This window comes from Brachionichthys hirsutus, chromosome 9 (genome assembly GCF_040956055.1).
Source record: "Brachionichthys hirsutus isolate HB-005 chromosome 9, CSIRO-AGI_Bhir_v1, whole genome shotgun sequence".
NCBI lineage: Eukaryota > Metazoa > Chordata > Actinopteri > Lophiiformes > Brachionichthyidae > Brachionichthys > Brachionichthys hirsutus.
The window spans coordinates 12,331,662-12,353,956 of record NC_090905.1 but is presented as its reverse complement, the minus strand read 5'-3'; the positions used below and the strand labels follow the sequence as shown (position 1 = coordinate 12,353,956).

The 22,295-nt window shown below is 43.9% G+C and overlaps 1 protein-coding gene across 1 annotated transcript in view; it reads left to right on the top strand.

The window, feature by feature from the left end:
* lpp (LIM domain containing preferred translocation partner in lipoma) overlaps nucleotides 1-19,451 on the top strand; it is a 92,039-nt gene extending 72,588 nt beyond the window's left edge. The window contains exons 8-11 of the mRNA XM_068743747.1: nucleotides 6,314-6,483; nucleotides 17,033-17,211; nucleotides 18,015-18,135; nucleotides 19,323-19,451. Of these exons, the coding sequence (XP_068599848.1) occupies nucleotides 6,314-6,483; nucleotides 17,033-17,211; nucleotides 18,015-18,135; nucleotides 19,323-19,451 (599 nt within the window). The remainder of the gene's footprint in view (nucleotides 1-6,313; nucleotides 6,484-17,032; nucleotides 17,212-18,014; nucleotides 18,136-19,322) is intronic.
* Nucleotides 19,452-22,295: the final 2,844 nt, after the last annotated feature.

Sequence of the window (22,295 nt, the reverse complement as noted above, 5' to 3'; positions counted from 1 at the left end):
CTGACACAAAGTGCTGTAGACTTAAGTCGCTTTCACACTGTCGCTGTTTGGTCCGCTTTAAACGGACCAGAGTTTGTTTCCTTTGATAGTCTGCTTCGTTTGGGGCAGGCTTGAAAGCTTATCTGAACTCTGGTGTGGATCAAACAAGTGTTCTCTGGTCCGCCTGAAAACATGGGTCTCTGTTTGCTTGCAACGGAACCCTGGGTATGCAGTATGAACGCTCAACGGACCAAACACAGTACCAAATGTACATAGTATTGCTAAATGCAGTGCATCTTTGGTAGAGGAAGTACAGCGCGCACTCCAAACCAAAACAAACATGGGAGAGGGCGGGATTTCCCCTCCTATTTTGTCCAATCGACAAGCGCCCCTTTCAACCATGTGATGCTGCTCAGAAATTGTTGATAAATACAACAATGTTGCGACTTTCAGCTCCCCAAATCGAAGTCCGCTTGGTTTTTTCTGTTGACAAATGAAAAAAAAGAATACAGTATTGAAACATAACCTCCCTGGTCAAGGTAAAGAGCAGTAGTATAGGTGAGTTCTTGTTTGTCTTTTTGAAAAAATTATCAAAAGTCATTTGAGTTTGACCCTGCCTGCTTCTTTTTTTCTTTTTTCACACCATTTCCTCGAAGGCCCTTTAACTTGAGCTGGTTCCCTCCATCACTCAGAGAGGATTTCCTCCAATCACACACGAGTGTTGCCTCTTTGTTATGTTGTGTTGTACTTCATGTCTATATGTATGTTGAAGCAATCTCAATCAGACCGAAGAGCATCATGCTGCTAGAAGCAGGTCAGGGACCACCCAGGGGCATGGTGGGGAGGGGGGGGGGGGGGGGGGCAACTGGTCTCAATCCTTGCATAGCTATACCACCTACAGTGGATTATAATGCATGACCGAAAAAAGACGGTAATCCACAACACAATAGCCACATAAATTTAATGCAGCTTTCAATTCCAAGGCCCTTTTGTCTTTGTATTTGTTTAACTGAATAAATTCATTATATATATATATATATATTCTCTATTCAAATCTATAAATAAATGACAATATACTGTCTTCAGCTGTTATTTATTAGTCATGTGCTGTTGTCGTATCTTGATGATATTTGCTGCTATTTTAAGCAGCTGGGATTGTTCCATCTAACATTTATTGGTTTATGGGGGCTCTTTACCTTCTTTTTCTCTCATTATTTTGTTGCCGCACTGACCTCATAATGCTGCTTTCTAGTTTCTCAGATGATGCCATGTGCCAGCATTAGGCTTCCCTTCCCAGTGACGGAAGCCTGCTTTTTGGCAGCAGTGCACGTGAGGTGACCAGCCCCCCCCCCCCCCCCCCCCCCCCCAGGCTCCACGCTTGCTATCCTGTCTCGTTGAGACAGCTCCACTGAGGCTTGCAAGATCAGCTGCCGTGCGAGCCCAGCTGAGGCTCCGGGGCACTCGCGTTGCTAGATTTCATTTGTGAGTGAGCGTTTGACCTCAGGAATGAGTCGACGTCCGCATGCTCATGCACGCAAAACATAGTTACAAGCACACGGGTGCGCACGGATGAACAACATACAAACACAGAGACCTCTTTGAACTCGTAGCTTTGCCAATATACTCTGCTTTACACACACTCACCTGTTCCCTTGTCTCTCGCTGCCGACCTTGCTCGCTCCCTGGCACCCTTCTATGCCGCCACTGCCAACCTGCTTCTAAAAAATGTAACCCACACTGAATTCCCCTTGCTTTTGCTTCCGCGGGCCCTGACAGGCCGAGCGATAATGCTTAGTGGCACAGGCTCGCCTCTCCTCCGTCCTGCGCCATCGCCGCAGCAGTCCTGGAGATTGCTATTGCTGACATTGGGAATGAGATTAAAGGCAAGGGTTAGGAAAGAGGCATTTAGAGATTGAAATGCAGCGATGACAGCAATTTCTCTCATCATCCTACGGCAGGCGAGAGGCCACAACATTGTCAGGCTGTACAGAGGGCAATGTGAAGCAACAAAGTAGATTAACCAAGAGGGGGAGGAGATAAAGCCGCTCACAAATCATGGCCTGTGGCAGTCGCAGCCAGGAGTTGCACTCGCAATGTGTCCGACAGACTTGTTTTCTCCTATTAACCACTCGCTGACCTGTTGTTATATCTTTAATTAAGTGTTAATAAGGCGTCACAACATTGTTTATTTTGTTTCAATGACATTTCTCACGGTGTCACCATAAGTTAATGCTGTGTTACTCAAAAATAAAGCCTTAAATGTATGAAGTACGTACAGCGAGATAATTAGTTGCTTTAATTCTCTCCTTACATAATGTTATTTAACTAGTGTTGCTTCTTGAGTATATATATGCAGTTGCTGAATGTAGTTTGTGTATTTACCACCTTATCTATCAGACATTTTAATTCAAGTGGAAAACTTTAGTTGAAGTCCCAAAATGGATTTTGTGGTTCTTTTATTCGTTTTGGATGCAAGCTACAGTTCCTGGCTTTGCCTTTGGGGTTTACAAGGGTTGCACCAGCAGAATTGTATTCTTTAGTAACATAGTGTGAAAAGTTTGGTCTCCCACGAAAAAAAAAAAGTTCCTTGCGATCATTCTTTATACGCACAATCTTTGATTTCTGACGATGTAAGATCAAATTGAGCTGCAAGTGTGCTCCCTTTCTGCCTTTCATGTTGCTTCAATATCACGGCGTGAAAAACACACACACACACAAAAAAAACAAAGAAGGCAAAGACTGGGGTAAATCTGAAGCGTTCTGCCACTCAGCATCCCCCGTTCCCAAACAACAGTGTTTCGCTGCCACTACAAATACATTAGAAATCAATTATTTATGGGACCGAGTCAAGGCCTCTTTAATCTTTTCCTTTTATACAATTAAATTGTCTAACCATTCCCTCTGTAGCTCACAGGGAATGTGCTTCTTTAAAATAAGAAAAGATTTTATCTTCAGTCCTTCTTTTGACTTTCGATGTAACAGAGAAGAGACACTTCTGAGGGATGAAGAATGAAAGGAAAGAAAGTGAGTAAAGTGTAAATGAACCCCCTCCCTCCCGCCCTGCTACCACCGCATTGGCTCTACAGGAACTATTTGAAGTTTCGATGTTAAGACTCTGGTTCCATTCCCCGTGCAAAAGGACACTGGGGAGCAGCGAGGTCTTTCATGATTCCTTTATGCCCAGCTGAAATAGTTCGAAAGTATTTGCGATCATCTCCACGGGGGTAAATATGCTGTTGCTTCAATTTCAATTGAAGTAGTGTCTGAAATTGAAAATGCTTATTTCCAAGGCAGACATGTGAAATTATTGATGTCAAGTATTGTAAAACATGGCGCTCTATTATCAGATAGTAGGAGTGTTGGAGAAGGAAACTTAGACTCACTCAAAGGCATCATATTTTTCACTTTGTGGCATCATTTCAATGAAAGCCATCATAATAGAAGTCTGCTTTAGATAAATGTGCTCTTGTTTGATGGAACACGAGGTCTCACTGTTTAGTTCTTTCAATCCAAGTCAGAAGATGTTAAAAAGATACTCAAATAGTTAACTGACAACAAAAGTATAAATGGTAGCGGCTTCGGGGCTGGTAAAAGAGACATTTTGATGTCACTTTGCACTCATGGAAGTTGGACATGCGCTACTTTCTGACATTTTACTGATGGAACAATTATTCCAACTTTTGTGAATTGCCTGTTAAAGTATCCTTAACCTAAAATATTTGCCACTCTGGAAAATTGCGAGAGATGATGAAATAAATATTTATTACATAACAGACAATATAGCTAGAAATTTGCATTTTGAAGACAACGCTTTCCTTGAGGGTCTTCAGTGCTATTGGTTCTCCAGTGCACGGTGATCCATTTGGCGATTTCATCTGGCAGCTTTTTTTCGCTCTGTTGGCCCAGCTCACCTCTGGTCCGGTCTAAAAGCTAGCATCTTTGCTGACATCAACAAAGCAAATGTACGTGCATGAAGATGATGGTTCAGACGGGTTGTATTTCAACCGAACGACAGCTCAAGGAACTGCGTCCACACGACTTTGGCTTCGTCTGGGGGCTTTTAAGATTCCGGAATAATTAAAAGAATTGATCATGAATTTGCATGTTTGAAAACACAATGTGTTAAAGCTTCCAGATTAATCAGGTTCTGTAGACGGCTCTACACACGAGTGATTGAAACGGCCTCAGAGCGGCTGCTCTTTCTAGCATCATGTCTGCATGTTATATTATACTTGCGTCTGTTTGTGTATACTGGGTCTACATGTGTGGCATGTCTGGTGCAAAGATATTTTTTTCCCGTGTGTGTGTGTGTGTGTGCGTGCGTGATATATGCACAGTCGCACACAAAAAGCTCCTGAGGGCGCTCCCGATCACAGACTGCCAAAAGGAAAAGGATTTCCGAGAGGTTTCCTCCTCGCTGTTTAAAGTGGGAGCCCTGTGGGACATGTTTGGCATTCTCATCCACTCACTGAAGATGGCCTGTGATCTGAAGCCACTAACAGGCTCTGCATGCTCTGTCGCCGTCTCTCGCTCGCTCGCTCTCCTTTTCTCTTTCCTTCTGGCTCGCTGAAGTGATTACCCTGCTTGTGATTCCATTGACACCCACATGTCCCCCCGAGACGTGCCTTCACTAGTTTGTTTAATCTGCCTCCCTGTGCAGTAGGTAACGCAGCCGTAATTGAGGTGTGGATAGAGCGGTGGGAACAGATGAAACTGCATAGCGGGCTTTATGAAAGCCCGTCTGCAGTACGAGTCGCCATGGGTGACAGATATCGCAAAATGAATGTACAAAATGCTGCGGTGATACGAATTACAAATGACCAAGTGACTTCAAATAGCAATTTGTCAGTTCTTTGGTTCTTAATTCACCCCAACCCCCTCCCCCCCCGCCCCCATGTAACCCACTTTAAAAAAAAGTCACAAAGATCAGTGTTTCTGGAAGGATTTCGCAATGGAAAAGTTGTGCTTTCAGTCATTTTTGAGCCGGTTTCTGACAATAAGATAATGAGTTTGCAAAGATTAGAATACCATTAGTCTCACAGACTGGCAGATATTTGATCTCAACCACATATAACTTCCGACAGTTGCTGATACCTGAGACAGATTCAGCTTTACACACTTTATTGTTTGAATTATTTGATATGAACACAGAAAGTGGAAGTGTGAAAATGTGGGTGTCGTATCTCCGGCAGTTAAAGCCTCTCCGCCGTCTGTAGCGTGCTTGAACTGTTCCATTCAGAGCATAGAATGTCAATCATCACCCAAATCACACTTAAGATGAAGCACAAAATAAAACCCAAATCCTCTATACAACTCAAATTGAATTAATTAAATATACTGTATCATGCTTTCCTTTGAGAGATTGCATCGGTCCTCAGATGTGTCAAAAAGAAAGCATTCTGAGATATCTCTTTAAACCCTCTTATTGTAAGATACCAGTAATTAAATTGACAGTGTTATTAATTGGGTTGAAGATAACTAGCATTGAGTCGAGGACATCTTAAACTCAATTAATGATATCTCCAACTCAATTAAAGATATCCAAATGCCATGTCCCGCAAAACGCAATCAGGCTCTCTCTGCCGCAATAATATCAGGCCACTTGTGCCCCTGTTACAAAGAGTTGATTGTACTTCTAAAGTTTTTCTTTTTTATCATTTAAAGCCTGATATATATATATATATATATTTTTTTTAAATAGATGTCATCCATGTCACTTTTTGGTGATGTGTATGGTTTCTTTAATGTCGCATAATTGTCCCATTTAATCTTTCCTTATCCGGAGTTTGAAATAGAACTGAAGATTAGGCACTTCTCACATCAGGAATGAAAGCATTTATAGAGAAAGCTTGAAATGTTTGGGAAGAAGGTGAATTGAAGCCCGGCTCAACCTATTGATCCGAGCAGCAGCGTCACGCCAGCAGCTTGTCAGATGGAACAGTTACTGTAATACGTTCTTCAGTGCATGCTTAATATACTAACACATATTACTTTATTAGCAAAAGGTTACTCAGTTATTAATTTGCATTATACTAAGTAATGTTTAAGCAATAAGTGTAATATGTACGGCTATTTTAGTCATACTGTTTTCTTTTGATCTGGATAATTTCGAGACATAAAGAGGGGTTCACTGAAGCCGCTCGGATGCTTCCTTCCAGCTGAAACTATTCACCATTACCGGAACGTCTGCCGGTGCAACACTACTTCTGAGCGTCGTGCGAATCTCTTTCAGTGAAATGGCGTGCTGCTTTCCTGATGGACTTTGTCTGACCTTAAATATGTGTGGATTTCCAGCGAATGCGCCTTCAGCCTCTTCTCGTCTTCCTCTCCCCAGGGCGCTGTGCCAGCTGTGGAGAGAACGTAGTTGGTGAGGGAACCGGATGCACTGCCATGGACCAGGTCTTCCATGTCGACTGCTTCGTCTGCATGACCTGCAGCACCAAGCTGCGTGGCAAGCCGTTCTTTGCCGTGGAGAAGAAGGCGTACTGCGAGCCTTGTTACATTGTAAGTAACTTTTTTTTTTGTCTCAACTCCCACCATCTCGCTCTGATTATTACGTAGGTGTTCTTGTTTTCAGAAGTGCGAGCTAGCTTAAGCTCATCTCTGCTTTAGTCAGGCAGAGGCTACGTTTGCCTCTACTAATAAAGCACCTCAAATAAGCCCCCCGAATGCCTTTCTGAACCGACGGCAGCTAAGTTGCTACGAGGTTTGTTACGTGCTCATTGTGGGGCAGAATTATATGAGAATTATACTCTCATAGAAATGTAACAGGGTGCCATGCTAAATCAGCGATGTTTTATGGTTCTGTTCCGGCACGTGGAATAAAGCTCTGCAGTTTCTCTACCTCAACCAATGGTTGTCTTGATCCAGACCAATGCAGACTGTCCTGACTCACTCGATCGTCACGCTGGCTTTTAACGGTTAAAACACAAAAGACATATGGAGTAGGTCACATCGTCACTGTACAGCTTTTATAATGTTTTTAGGAATTAAGTTGCCACCTTCCTTTTATGCTGGGCACTGTTGATGCGTTTTGAAAACATCATTCATATTTCTAATGAATTCTCCTCCAGGAATTGGCCCTGATGTCGCTGATTCTTCCGACCAGCACTGTCCATCACTTCACTTGCAGGAAATGGCGGGATTATTTACCTTACTAAAATCTCAAAGTTGACCTGCATGACATTTAAATCAGCGGCAGGCCGTCTCTTAATTCATCTCTTTTCACAGGCACTCACTGTGATTGTAGTTGTCTTGTCTGGAAGTTCTCCAACTCTGATACATGCGCTACAGAAGAGCGGGATAATTTAAGAACTTTATTTATGCATTTCATCAGCATAAATGTTCTTCTGGCACAAGATCAAAAGGATGTTGAAATCTGAATTTCTTAATGAAAGTAATTTCTTATTCTTTTATTCCCATCCTCAGGGTCATACGCCTCTGTGCGATTAAAGAATGACTGCGAGAGCCGAGTCTCTGAAGAGAAATGTCATATCCCAGAGAGGAATAGGGAAACTTCAAGATAGCCTCCAAGTCAGTTAGTCTAGGAATGTCTAGGAGCAAATGAGCATTAATGACACACTGTGAATTTTTGATAATATATTTTCAGACTGCGCTCCCTCTATAAAGCGTCACATTGTATGAGAAGCAAATCATTCCCCTTGTTTTGCATCTTGAAGAAGAGCTGGGGCAAATGAGTGTGTAAAAGTTAGATTTAAACTGCTCTTAAAAGTTCAGTTCATGAAAATTATGTGATTGACCTTACCTGACCTTACATACATTTTGAGACGGACACTTTGTTGCTGTCTTACCTGGAGTTAAATGAGGGGATTGAGCCCACTCTCACAGCTGACCTGACTGCTGTTTGGATGCTCTTTAGACTTTACATATTCTGGGGATGAATACCAGCACTCGATTAGCAAGCTCTATCTTTTCCACTGGGTGATTTGTGTCTAGCGGCCATCCAATTCTTTTTAGTCTATTTTCTGATTTTACCACCAGCTATCTCTGACAAAACAATCACACGACTATCCCACAAATCTGCAGCGCCGTATTTACCCTCTGTTTAGCCCGTCTCCTCAGAGGACTATTCTTTGCCCACTTGATGCTGATAAACTCTACAGATGTTCCATTAGTGTCTTGTTTTGCATGGAGCGTTTCCTAATCTCGTTAACATAACAACGTTGTGTTGCAGTTGTTCTGCTTTTTTTTTCTATCTGAGGTGTCCCACAGCTTTCCCCCGTTTTTCCACACATAAGACTTTAAGTACGGGTGTGTTTGCAAACACCAGCCAGCAGGCTTTCCATCATCGCTACTGTGAGATAGTAGGTTTGAATTTTATTACCACTTTGTGTTTTCCAAGAAAGCCCCCTGCATGTGAAATATTTTCCAGTAGATTCAAACTACTGCTGACTCGGTGTTTTCTGCAGACTGGAACAAATTAATCACAGAGCAACTTGAAATTCACAAATAGGAGAACAACCTGTTGGGGTTGGATGATATTACAAAATGTTCCTTGACTGGGTTTCTCATAATTGGAGGTCAAATTATGTAACTAGATCTATGATGACGTTTTTAAAACTTGAGGACTGGGGGCTTGTTGGTTGAGACCAGGACTTTACAGATAGTCACATATTTTTTAACTTTTGTTGCGGTTAATTCACATGAAGGTGCAGGAAGTTGACGTTGCATCTTGTATTTCAGACACCGCTGACCGAGTACCTGGATGTTATACATTAAGTAGGAAATTGCTCTAATTTGAAAAGCCAGTAGTTCTTCTTGTATGTGAACACACAAGCTACACAGTCAGTTGTTCCGAGTACGTGCAGCTGTGTGGTATTTTGTTATTTGTAAGAGCTCCATTTATATTTTTGTTCATTTTTATTTCGACAGCTTTCTATCGTTACACATGGCACTTCTTAAAATCCTAATGAAGCAAATCCAGTTGTGGCACTTGAACTCGTGAGAGATATTCATGGTGCTTTATGTAACACAGTATTACTGTGATTTTTGTACTCTATTTTATTTTACTCCGTAGCAAGGATGTGCCACTAATTCTGTTAGGAACTGTTCTCCAGTTCAGGCGGACTTTTATTGTGAAGTAATCACAGGAAGTGCAATGTATTTGTAATTCACGTTTGCGCTGACTGGGATCATTTGTTAAAATTTTGCAAGGAGATAATGGAACTGTCCGTAGCAGCCACAGCAAGCTGATGAATGAGCGGCTTCAGGCAACAAGCTGCACCCTGTAAATTCTACCGCGCTGCCCTTGTGTTTGAAAGCTGGCACCGTGAACAGTCGCCTTCACGTAACCCCCCCACCCCACCCCTGATTGCAGCTGTGATTATTACTGACTCTGTAGCTTATTCTCTATTATTTGTTTTATTGGAATTACATGATTTTGTTTGTCTTTTGCTTTTCTGACATTTCAGTGCAAATGCATTCATGGAGCTCCGTCCGTCATCGTACCTTCTCTAGAGTTCAAACATACGTGTTTTAAATTATTTTTAAAGTCACTTCATCCATTTGAAATTATGATCTGATGTGAAAAGAATGTTTAATGTGTCCTGTCCATTGAAATCTGTTTTTAACCTCAAGGTTGTGTTGGTTTAGCAGCGCTCGGAGCAAACAGAGCATCTTCTAGCCCTTCTGGTTTGTGTAGCGGTTCAGCCATGGGATTGGGTGTCACGGAGGCTAATTGCCTACACACGATTTCATGTGTACTATATTTAAGTCCGTTCTTGTGCCATACATATTTGAGCTCATACATTTCTACAGCATTCCTGTTTCTCACTTGGGTAATTAATTTACTTTAAAATGACAACTTGTCCTTTGCGTTAGGTTTTGTGCTGGTAAACTGAACCATTCAAAATGTTACGCTTCAGATTCCCACTACTACCACTTCCTATGAATATAGATCATCCAAAGTGTAGCCAGTTTAAGAGTACTGTAATGAGACTGATGTAAGAAACACAAGGTCACACCAGGAGTAGTATATTGAAAGAGCAGTAATAAAAAGATAGGGATTTGCCCACACAAAAACCTTTTAAAAAAAACCTCAATCTATTTCGGCTTCTTTTGACTGCGTTTCGGCGACCATCAAGGTCACGGACGCCAAGTTGCTTCAGTGTAATTACATTCATTATCTGGTGTTGTACTGTGGCGCTGTTATTTTACATAAATGGGTCTTATTGGCTACAATCTCCAAAAGATTTTCCATTCTTCTATTCTCCATTCTAAAGGAAGAGGTACGGTGAGCAGCCGTGACCTGCCGGTCACCAGGAAACACTGATGAGTTTTTACTCTGTTTGTCTGTCTTGGAAAGATGTCGTTCTTACTGGTCGTCCATTCATAGTACGCGATTTTACAGCTTAAAATCGGCCTGGCTTGTTTCATTTGTTGAGCAGATTCACTTCATTGGGAAATAAATTATTGAAAATAAAACCCTTTTTTGTGGGGCTCAATTTACACATAAAATCGAATCGGTTAGCAAATACAGTAATACCTTGACATACGAGTATCATTCGTTCCTGTACCAAACTCTGAGCTCAAATCACTCGTATGTCAAATCAATGTTTCCCATATAAAATAACTGAAAGCAATTTACCGTGTTTACCGGATTATACGACGCTCCGGAGTATAAGTCGCATTAGTCAATTAATGCATCATAAAGAAGAAAAACACAAATAAGTAGCACTTCTTTGGCACTTCTTTGTGAAATTTGATTTGCACAAGCAAAAACGAAAGACATGAACAAATACCGGTATTCAGTACATTAAAATCAACCAATGGGTATTTTAAATATAAAATATTAATTCATGTATTAAGGAAACCCTTATTAAGGTAGTGTTTTGGTTATTGATTTGTGGAGTTCAAATGCACCATACTGATACACAGCCCCCCCCCGCCCCCGAGGGGACAGGCATGGTGGCGTCTGTGTTGGTGCTCCCGGTGATGGATGTCCTCCACCCTCATGCGAAACTAATCTCCGACCTAACATTGGGCTATCCCCAAGAACTTCCCCACAGCCCCTGTTGTCATTGAGAAGGGGATGCGATACGATGCATCCTGGTCTCTCCCCTCGCATCCTTTCACTCTGAGACAAACAGCACAGACAGAAAGTTTGTCATGCTGACAGGACGACAGCTCTGCTTTGAAGTGACTGCAAACCACTCGCACGCCTCGCCGCTCTGGCATGGGTATCCAGGTAGTCACGTCCAGAGGTGATGCGATGCATTCAGGGCCCCTTAAGCTTGTCTTTTCGGTGCTGCAGATCGCAGTCTGCTGATCCGCACGTCTGCAGCTCACGCTGGGAGACTTAGTCGATGGAAGGTAAACACCAGCCCTGGTTTCGGCGGCAGCGGAGGTACACTCATGAACGGAGTGGTTTGGCTTTCTTCCGACTTCGTCATCAAATATTCATGGCCGTCTGCATTAGCTTGCAGAGTTCTAATTGAGTTCTGTATATTCAGACGTGATTAACTCGGTCTAATTCCTCAAAGGAGTGAGCCAATTAGATACCACTTGCATGAATAGGATTTCACATCTTAGTACGTCTCCAGACTTGCCAAGACAATTATATACGTGTGTGTAATTGTGCTGTACAGTGAGTGTGAGCCCACTAAACTCAAGCAGGTCATTATTTCCTGCTACTCTCTGCGCTGCAGGAGAGCCAGCTGTCCTGTTGCATTGCAAATAAGTCAATGAAAGCACGGGTGTTATTATTAGAGTGCACTGTTTGGACAAGAGAGGAGAGAGTGATTGCAAACACTGAGCTTCCTAATCCTTCCTCATGGATGTTCTCTTAGCATATATTCCCTCCACCCAGCAGCGAGCAGGAGAATATCTACGACCCAGTGCTGACCCACCACGATGTCACTCTAACTCATGGCATGGGAGAACTACTGCCGGGGTCTTTGTCAGTTCCTCTCTGTAACCAGAGCAGGAGACATTGCCCAGAGTCCAGAGGGGTCACATTCTGCTGCGGAGCTGAATTTAAGGCAGAGAGGCAGACGGGGTGGTGGGGGGGGGGGGGGGGGGGGCACTTCGCCTGAGCGTGAGAGAGCCATCCGGCCCCAAGTGCCACCTATTATTCTAGAAAGTAAGGCCTGAGCTGGCATCATCTGCGTCTCTGCCCTGTCCCTTCATGTCGGCCGCAGCCTGATATTGTCACGTGGAGAACGCGGAAACGCGTGAACAAATAAAGCTGCTCTGCTGAGTGTAATGGAATGCATGAATATTCAAATTTATTCTGACATTTACAGTTCTTCTTACTTTGTAAAAAGTTGTGTTCTCCAGTAGAACGAAGGGAGCCCAGCACCGGCGGCGCAAGTGCTGATGAAAAGTATCACAGGGCTGAAGCTGCTCGTAAAGCTTTTAGGCAGAGATATAAATTTAAAGGAGAAAAAATCATGATGGGAGGCCCTGGCAGGATGCCACCCCATTCCTACACACTCTGGTCATCCATAACCCAGTGAGAATTTATTACGCTGGCAGACAGACTGAGCTGAGCATCGCAGGTTAGAGGAAGCTCGGCCGTTTCAGGTCAGAGACACCGAAACCTCAGTGCGGCCCTCCCGACCGACTGGCAAGCACGCAGAGGAGAGTGTTACAAACTCAGACAATGATTTGAGGTCACTGATCCTCTGATTTAACCCTAACCATTAGAAGAATCACTTTCCACTGCGTGACAAGCTCACTCCCACACAAAAGCACAGCACACACACACACATACACACACCTCAGTCATCTGCATCCAGGCTGCAAAAGGATACGAGTGGGTGATTTACATAACGCACAGATGAATGACAGGATTTTGTAAAGGAGTCAAGTCATGTTAATATATCTTCATATGCCTGCGCCGTTGTCCTGATGCTTCTGGGCTGCTCTGACAGATGGACAGAGCCAGGGTATGGGGGGGGGGGGGGCATCACTGGAAAGCAATCGCTGGTGTGTAAAATCAAAGTTAACTTTGATATCAAGGACCAGAGATGCGATCAAGTTGGGCTGAGATGGGCGTGGGGGAGGGACGATACCTCGGAGATCTAGTGAAAGAAGGTTTGTTTGTTTTAACCCTAATCCTGTCTGACTGTGTCGGAGGACTCAACCAACTCAAAGTGTCTCACTAAAATAGAAATATTGCTGATTGCGTTTAGTGAATCCACAATCAGAAGCGTTGGCATGAGGGGGCAGTTCTGCTTTTTAAATATGCATGTCCAGAGGGGGTGGAACCGAGTCAGCTGAGAGTTAGTGACGGTCGAGATGGTTCTTAACTCGTCAGAGGGTCATTCGCTTCATTTCAAAGATGGAATGTTTCATGCAGTATTACATGAATACTACCATCAGAGGTAGTATCTCTTTAAATATTGCATTATTTCTGGAAATATCTGCAGGTTGAGTGCAAAGATTAACACCACTGCTGCATCTGTCGGGAACATTCACATTTACCAAAGCATGAAGTAAGCAGGAAGAAAAAGGTATAGCTCCATTTAAAAAGTCCTTTGTCTAGTTTTGATGCTCGCCCCAGGTATAACCAATTCTGAGTCTGGAATACCTCGGGCCCTCCAGGAACTACACTACGGCTCGGTGACATCGCGGTTCTGTAGCATCTGGATCGTCCTGACGTGTGCTCTGTCCAAACCTTCTTTTCTTGCAAACAATTATTCCAAATCTGGCAGCTGCATAACGGACTTTGTGTGCGTGTTACAAACAGTTCCATGTTTCCGTTTCCCTAAAGCCGTAGTTTGTGGTGTTGGATTACGGATTCTCACAGTCTCTGTCGAACGTCACCACACTATGAATCATAGTTCCTTAAAGTAGTAGTATGTATGTCCGCTTCCTTCTTGCTTATCTAATTACATAGCATTTCATGAGCAGATAATTCTATGTATTCTGTTAAGTTAATGTCTTTGTCCTGTTTGATTGAACCACGCCAGGCAGTGAAAGTGAGCGAGGCTGCTTGTCGACGTCCATTAAGTCAGAAGACGCTTTCCCTCAGGAAGGACGAGGGATTTGACTCATAGTTCAAAATCAAGTCTCATTCATTGCACCAGCACGCTCAGGCCCGTCTTTCAAACCGACTCTTGTTTGAGCTCGCCCCAGTACGGTGCCGCTAACTCTCACGCAGCATGGCCTGGAACTGACCGCCGCATTCTGCAAAGGCCTGGACACACACACACACACACACGCTCACACACAGAACCACATCCTCTGTAATCTGGCCCGGGTTGAGTCCAGCCTGCCGGGTCATAAATCGCATGCCGTCTCATTGAAATTACGGCTGCTGTCAGCCCAACAAGGCCACATTAAAAAAAAATGTTTTAAACCCGAGCAGATAGGTGTAAAAATGTATGTTGAAATGGTCAGAGACGGTGAACATCTTAGTTTAACAGCGCGTCACAGCAGATTTCAGAGATCTACTCTTTTCATCCTGAAACTGGAAACATTTATTTCACATGGGAAAGTGTAAACCAGCTGAATTTCCTCTAATCATTGGGTGTGATTGCTTGACCCCTGAGCGTGTGAAGCGGTGTATAAAGTTGGGCAGCAGTGTTTAAACACAATTCATTGCATTGTGATAATGACATGATGATAAAGGATAATGGTATAATAGTTATGTTATTACTCTAGTTTGGGTCCGTCTGCTCTAAAGCTTAACGAATACACCTAGGAATAGCTCCTCTATTCTATTTCCTGCACTGTAATTTCGTGACAGTGTACCTGTTAAGTGTCGTTTGATGCAATAAAGTAACAAACCAGCAGATGCTTTACTTTAGGGATGAGCTCAGATGAGGCCTCGCGCCCAGAGCGGAGCAGGGAAGCGCTCGGCTCCCAGCTACATGCTTTGTTTGCCATCACGCTCCTCATTTCATCGGACAGCTGTGTCAAACGTTGTTAGCGGAGTAGTGGGAAGCTGAGCCGGACTGCGTGGCCATCGGTGTGTGTTTGGTGTGAGGCCGCGATGGCGCTTTGGAGCAAAAGAAAACGAGTTGCAATGAGAAGCAGGGGCCACAATTGAGTTGAACACACTCCACTCACCCCTCAGTTCAGCAAGAGGCTGTCTGACCTAAATTCTCTTTACCTCATCTGCCTAGACATTTGTTTAGCCTTCTGGGCAAACACTTAGAGAAATGTATGAGGGAGAGGAGGGAAAAAAAAGAGAATACATATGCTTGAATACATCATGTTTTGTCAGGGGGAAAGTGAAACCCGGACATCTGCAGACGTATACAGCCCTCTAGTGGCAAACTGCAAAGAACCTGGACACAGAGGGCACCAAAGTGATTTCTGCAGAATTCCACCCAACCATCTGTGGAGGTTGAACCCAAAATCTAGAGCAAAGCTCACGCAAAGTCTTTGCATTGACATCAAACACGCATTTGTGTCACCGACCTGATAAATGTTACCTAATGCCAGATAAAAGGAGTCAACGGGAGAATAAAAGACAACAGCGGCGGAGGAGAATGAATGAATTGAGGTCATAGAATCGCACCATCTGAGAGGAAGAGAGAAAATTTTGTCTTTTGAGTACTGTACTCATTACAGCGGCCCGGAGGAACTGTGTGCTGTGAAATCATGTGCTCCAGTTAAGCTAAACAAGGGCAAGGTATTCCCACATGAAGGGCAGATGAGAAGAAGCAAGTGGAAACGCAGACAGATGAGCAAGAGTCGAGGATGTTTAGCTGTTTGGCCCTGGTATCTCTCTCAGGTTGAAAATACACTCTCTCTCTCTCTCCCTCTCTACCTCTCTCTCCCCGTGTGTGCGAGGCAAACCTCAAGGGTTCGGTACAGAGAGCTCATTAAAGGCTTCATTCCAGGACTGCAATATGGACATTGTTTACAAACAAATGTTGCCCTGGGACATCTGTTTATTTCTACTCTAACTTGAAGGGAGGAAAAGACAAATAAGAATGCAGAGTGTGTCTGCATGCACAGCTTTTCATGAAAGAAGAAGAAGAAGAAAAAAAAAAGAGGCCTCTCCAGGAGTGTTTTGAAGAAATGGCCATTTTTCAAGCCGCTTCTTTCCAGCCTGGAGTCGTACTTCAGCGGCTCTCATCTCATGCCCTCTTACCCTCCAGTGACACATGGCCGTGTCATGAGGAGGCCTTACGAGCAGAAGTCAGGCAGCTCAGCGAATCATGTCAGGAACATTTTTACACCGCGGTTTCAGAGGATCCTCATCCCGTGAGGCTGCTTTGCATATAGACTCTGAACGCCAAGGCGTGTGCTCCGCAGCTGGACAGGGGGATGGGTCGGGAGCTTACCTCGGCTGAACGGTCACAGAAGTGTCACTTTAAACGGCCGGGCCCGGCGGCGTGTCTGGGAGGCAGCCGATGACGCGGCGCAGTGTTGCTACACACCTCGAGCTGTGTTTGGAAACACTGAGGCAGCTTGTTACTGCAGCGGGAGCCAATGGGAACGGCTGAAGCGTGAACTCATTAGCCCAGCCAAGCATAGTAAAAAGGGGAGAACAGAGACAGAGAGATCCAGGAAATGCCTGAATGAGAAGCAGCCGGGCCCATCAGACCGCACATTGATCACCTCACCCTACATGATGTATCCCTCCCCTATAATTGCATTGCTGTTTAGAGAGTCCGTCATTATTTATGAAATATTGAAATAACAAATGGCATATCCTGGCTGATATTAAGAAGAGAGATGCCACGGATAAGTCAGAGGCAAGCGGCTGCCACGTCCCCCCCACCCCCACCCCCACCCTGTGGGCCGCTTGCTGAGTCGCCTGGCTGCAGAAAACCTGCAGTCATCACAAAGTGGAAATATTTACTGCTAACACTTTTGCATATGGGAGGATGGAGAGAAGATGAAGGCGGCTGAAAAATGACTGTTTGTGTATCGGGAGGAGTGCTAATCAGATTCCTTCAGCATCGGAGGGATCTGAGGACGGACGATCCAAAGGTTCTCAATTTATTTGCTGCCAAGCCCCCCCCCCCCCCCCCCCCCCCGGTTAAAATTTGTTTGCAGACAAGAGCTAATTGTTCATCGGGTTGGTTGTGTAATCATGTGGGTGTCTGTTGTTTTGTGTGTGTGTCTGCAGAACACCCTGGAGACCTGCACCATCTGCAGCAAGCCCATCATGGAGCGGATCCTGCGGGCTACAGGCAAAGCCTACCACCCTCACTGCTTCACCTGCGTGGTGTGCCACCGCAGCCTGGACGGCATCCCTTTCACCGTGGACGCTTCCAACCACATCCACTGCATCGAGGACTTTCACAAGTAGGCAGCTCGTGGCTTGTTATGTCTTCATTGAACTTGTGCTTGCAGTAACAAACCGAGACAGTTAGACAAGGTTTAAGTTTTGCTGTGTGCCTCGACTCTCCGTCTTGTTTACCATGAGCTTTTCTTTTTTCTTTTAAATGGCGTGCAGCTTTAACTACCAAACTGCAGTCAAATGAAGCATCTTGCTGGTGAACATAATGGAGCATTTAGCAGAGTAAATGAAGAGTTACTGTCACCTTAAAATTGCTCCACATTTCTTTCATTTACTGATCTGCAACTTGTTTGTAAACAAAAAAAATTTCATTCATTCCTAGAAACTCCTTACTTTTATTAGCATGACTCAAGCCCTCGGCTCCACAGTTGGTGCAAGATGTCTTAGGCCTCACCATGTTCAACTCATAATAAGCTAATAATAAGTAAGCTAATGTCCCTACAACAACAAATATTAGTGCGCTAAAGAAATAAGCAGATCAGACACGTTTTAAAACAACTCTAGAGAGATTTTAGGACATTTTTGATAGAAATTTGAGGCTCAAACGTCTGCTGGTCAACATCAAGCTAAAGCTAAATAGAGAGGGATTATTTACTTATTTATTTGTCAGGAGGATGGAAATGCAATTCAGTTGAATGCTATTGTTGTTCTGTCTGCTGAAAGTGTTAATAAGCAACGATTTGCTGACACTTCAGCCAGAACATGTCCGTGTTGCGTTTTCAGCTCTTCTGCTAAACGAATGCTTCTTTGAAGTTACCGAACAAAGTCTAGCTCTCGTCGTTGAGTTGTTTCTCGCTCTCCTTCATAGGAAGTTTGCTCCTCGCTGCTGCGTGTGCTCTGAGCCCATCATGCCAGCTCCGGGCCAGGAGGAGACCGTTCGCATCGTGGCCTTGGACCGTGACTTCCACGTGAAGTGTTACCGCTGTGAGGTACGTCTTCTGTGTGTTTCGTGTCTTCAGCTCTTAGATTAGTGGACGGCACATTCCAGCTTCCGCTGTTCCGGGTGGCCGTCATCAGGTTATGACGTTACACGTCCTGGAAATGGCTTTCTACCTTCCGTCTGCAAAGTTCATGGACTTGCATTGTAACCCAATCTGTGCTGAGACATAATGTGTCCTCCTCAAAGAGAAGTAACGTGTCGTGTCGTCACAGAGCGTTCGGCAAACATAAAGGTCAAAGCTCGACAACCGGAGAATTCTGTCACCACGGAGACACGAGAAAATGGAGCTGTAGTTCTGAGTGCGTCCATGTGGTTTAAAGCCAGCCTAAAGATCTTGTAGTTGTACTCTCAACCAAATGTACTTGATATATGTTCATATTTTAGTACCAAAGCTGAGTTTAATCCACTCCTGATACGCTCAGTTTGCTTTAGTGCGTTACACAGCTCATGCAAAGTCAATGCTTCCTGTATCTGTTCAACATGAAAAGCCCTCCAGCATTTCATTACTCAGAAAACCTTCATTTCTGAACAGGCTTTTATTGTGAAACTTTGCCGTAAACCTGTGTAACCACAGTTACAGCAAGGACTGCCAGAATGAATCAAACCTAGTGCGCCGTGTTGTTGTCTAACGATAGCATCAGCGTGACTTACCTTCACTGATGATGATGAAGGTTCCGTTTTTCACAGATGCTCTGCACAGTCTGATGGGCAGTATGTTCTGGGCGGTGTCAGTCTGAAGGCTGTGATGTCCTCTGGATCCTGACAGGCCTTGTTAACAGAGAGTAGACGTCTGCAACTTCTAGCAAAGCACCGCTCGACACAAAGCCGGCATCTATCGCTCGCCGAGGGGTAGATCTCCAGAACTTCATGTCTGGGACTGTAATAGAAGACGTGACCCCCCCCCGATTCGTCCTTTTCATTCCGTTTGTCAGCGTGCTAACATTTGTTTATTCACAATTAAAAACGAAAATGAGACAAAAATGTGACCTCGTGTATACAAATATAAGAATGCTGGTGGCACCGGTCCAGGAGCTGAAGCCGACCAACGTCGCTGTTGTTCTCGTAGAGCTTAACGGTCGCTCATCCGTACGTGGTGGCGATTCTTCGGCCTTGGTTCTGTGCCTGTATTCTGGTGCTGTTGTGCTTGCAGCCTAACAGAGTGTCTGTGTCCTGCAGGACTGTGGCTCTCTGCTCTCTGAGGGGGACAACCAGGGCTGCTACCCTCTAGACGGACATGTCCTCTGCAAAAACTGTAACACCAGCCGCATCCAGGCGCTCACCGCCAAGGCGACCACTGACCTCTGAGCGGCCCGCCACCCGGTCACCTCCACTGTGATAATCGAACGCTCGCTCGCTCTTTCCTTTTGTCTTGCTCTTCCTTTGTCTTGCAAACGTTCAGATCCACAGAACCTTGCCTTCAACCTTTTCCTCATACACTATATTCACATTCAGTTAAAGGAAATGACATCACGTGTCCACCTGCGCACATGCATCACCACCGCGGTACAATCCCAACAGAAGGGTGTTTCAGTGTGCTTTGTTTTTGTCTTGCCAAACTTCAGATGAGAGCCTAATGGCTTTTATGTGTTTATGCTAAACATGAAGCTGCAGTCAGCAGGCAGAGATATTAGCATATCATAAAACAGATAGCCTGGCTTTGTCCGAAGCGAGAAGAAATCCACCGAACTGTATCCATAAAGCTCACTAATTAGCATTTTGTACTTGTATTTGTATTTTTATGGGTTTATGAGCGGCGCTTGGCCAAGTTAACTCCCCCCCCCCCCCCCCCCCCGCACACACACACGTAGTGCACTTATGTCTTGTCCAGTCTATGTCCAGTATTTATACTAAATTAGCTTAAGCTGTGGCCTTACATTGACCATCCAGATAATAAACTGGCATCACTTTTCTTATTTTGCACTCGAACAAATACGACCTTGTCCCCCCGTCAAACTGTTGCTAATGCTAAATGCTAAAATTACTCCAATCCACCAGTTACCAGTTTCAGCGTATATCGATGCTATTAGCATATATTATAATCATTTTAATGAGGCGCCTTCTAGACAAGATGCTCTGCAGGTTTATGCAAGAAACATAAATTCAAGCTGACATCTTATTGTGATCTAAAGTGGAGTGTCCATGGAGACTCCAACAAAACAGGCCGACACTGAAGCTCATAAATGAAAACAGCGCTGCCTGACTGAGCACCAAAGAGTTGACCTTAAACTGCGTGTTCACCGTGTACGTGTAGCGGATACAATAAAAGTCACAGGAAGCAAAACAACAGACGGCTGCTGAAGACAATGTACTTTAAAACAGATCTTTTATTTTTCCGGTGATCTACGGCTGACCTAAAGCCGTAAATCACCGGCTGTCGGACTCAGCAGTTCAGTCGTGTCTTTCCATTCTTCCAGAAGCCCCCCCCCCCCCCCCCGCAGAGAGATTCCTTACAGAGTTTGAGCAGCAAATGTGCAGGTTTTCCCACTCCTAGATCAGAATAGCGACTGCAGCGCGAGCAGTCGGGTAGTAATACGGGATTTGAGATGGCTATGCAATTTTAAATATTAATTGCATCGACACTTTATAAGAATTTTCTATGATTAAGGAAATATTTTACCTGTACAGATTCAAACATAAGTGTCCTTATAATGGTCCTTTAATCAAAGCCTGTGCGGTTGGTACTGCGGGACTGTTTCACTGAGCTGTTTGTCAGTATTGATTGTACCATTGTCTCTCTTGTATTCACTGTTTGTTAAAAGATGACGGGCTAAAAAGGGACCGTGAGAGTTTACCCAAAATTATTGTATTACTTATTCCATCCAGAAGTTATTTGTCTGTTTTTTTTTTTTTACTTAAATATGATTACTAGAGAAACATACTTATAAAAGGTGATGGTGATGGCAAGTTAAAGGTAACCTGTGGAGTTTTTGTTAAACCCCGATTTCAAATGGAGCTTGCATGCGTGATTCAGGTCGTCCCTGGCCCAGAGGACACTTTCTAAGAACGTCTTCATGGCTACCTGAAAGCTAATCAAGGGACTACAGAGTAGCAGTGACTAAAACTCTCTATAGCTTGAACACCGATCTTCTGTGTCTGTGTATGGAGGGCTTGTGATGCTTTCAAGGCCCGTAGTCTCATCGTCTTGTTCATGGCTGCAGGCGTCACTCAGCGCAGGGGATGTCCATGAGATCACGACATGAGCCTCTGAAAGCATTCAAGATTACAAGATGACAAATAGAGATGCAAACAAAGCAGGATTCTGAATGTGCAGACAATCAGTGTCACTAATAATTCATGAGGAAGGAATTCGTGTAAACAAATGTTCAGTTTATTTACATAAGAACTCCACGGGGTGCTTTTAAATGAATGCTGTTTTATTCAACTATCCATGCGACTGGATAGTGGAAGTTTCACAATCATGTGGGGACCGTAATCATTCTGCTATTCAAAGACACATCGAGAAGTGGACTTTCATATCAACCACTCTAGTCTATACGCTATATTTGCATCAATCAATAAGGTTACGTCAGACCAGCGTAACACATTGTGAATGACTGTGCTAATAAGCCTGTGAATAATGAATAGTAATAAGACATTAATCACTTTGCCAAACTCATTTTCTACATAAAAGTAGACAAATCTGTAGATGATGAACAATTTTAAATAAAAAAAAAACATCATATTAAAATGATTTTTTTCTCCATCAATGTTAACATTCTTCTGTCCGTCAAAGAAACCAGACGACAGGACAGACGGTGCATCCCTCAAAAATAATACATTTTGAATTTGTATTATTCTAGCAATTACTCATCCTTTTAAAAAAATGCCAAGCTGCAGGCTTAAAAACATTAAAATATGTTTTTGTCTCTGCTTCCAGACAGTATTTCTATTCATTATTTCATGTCTGGACTTTGGCGTACGGTAGCTGTCCTTTCAGGCTCAGCCAATAAACAGCTGATTCATTCTAGTGCAGTGTTTCACTCGGTTGACTGTGAGGAACAGCTTCGTAATAATGACCTGCAAACAGCCGCATCTATTCAAACCTCCTGTCTGCTTTCCACAGCAGTTTCCTGCGCTCTGCCTCAGCTTTAGTGAATGTGCAGCGAGCAATCAAACTTGCTTTTATGTAACTAGAAACCAGAGCAGTCT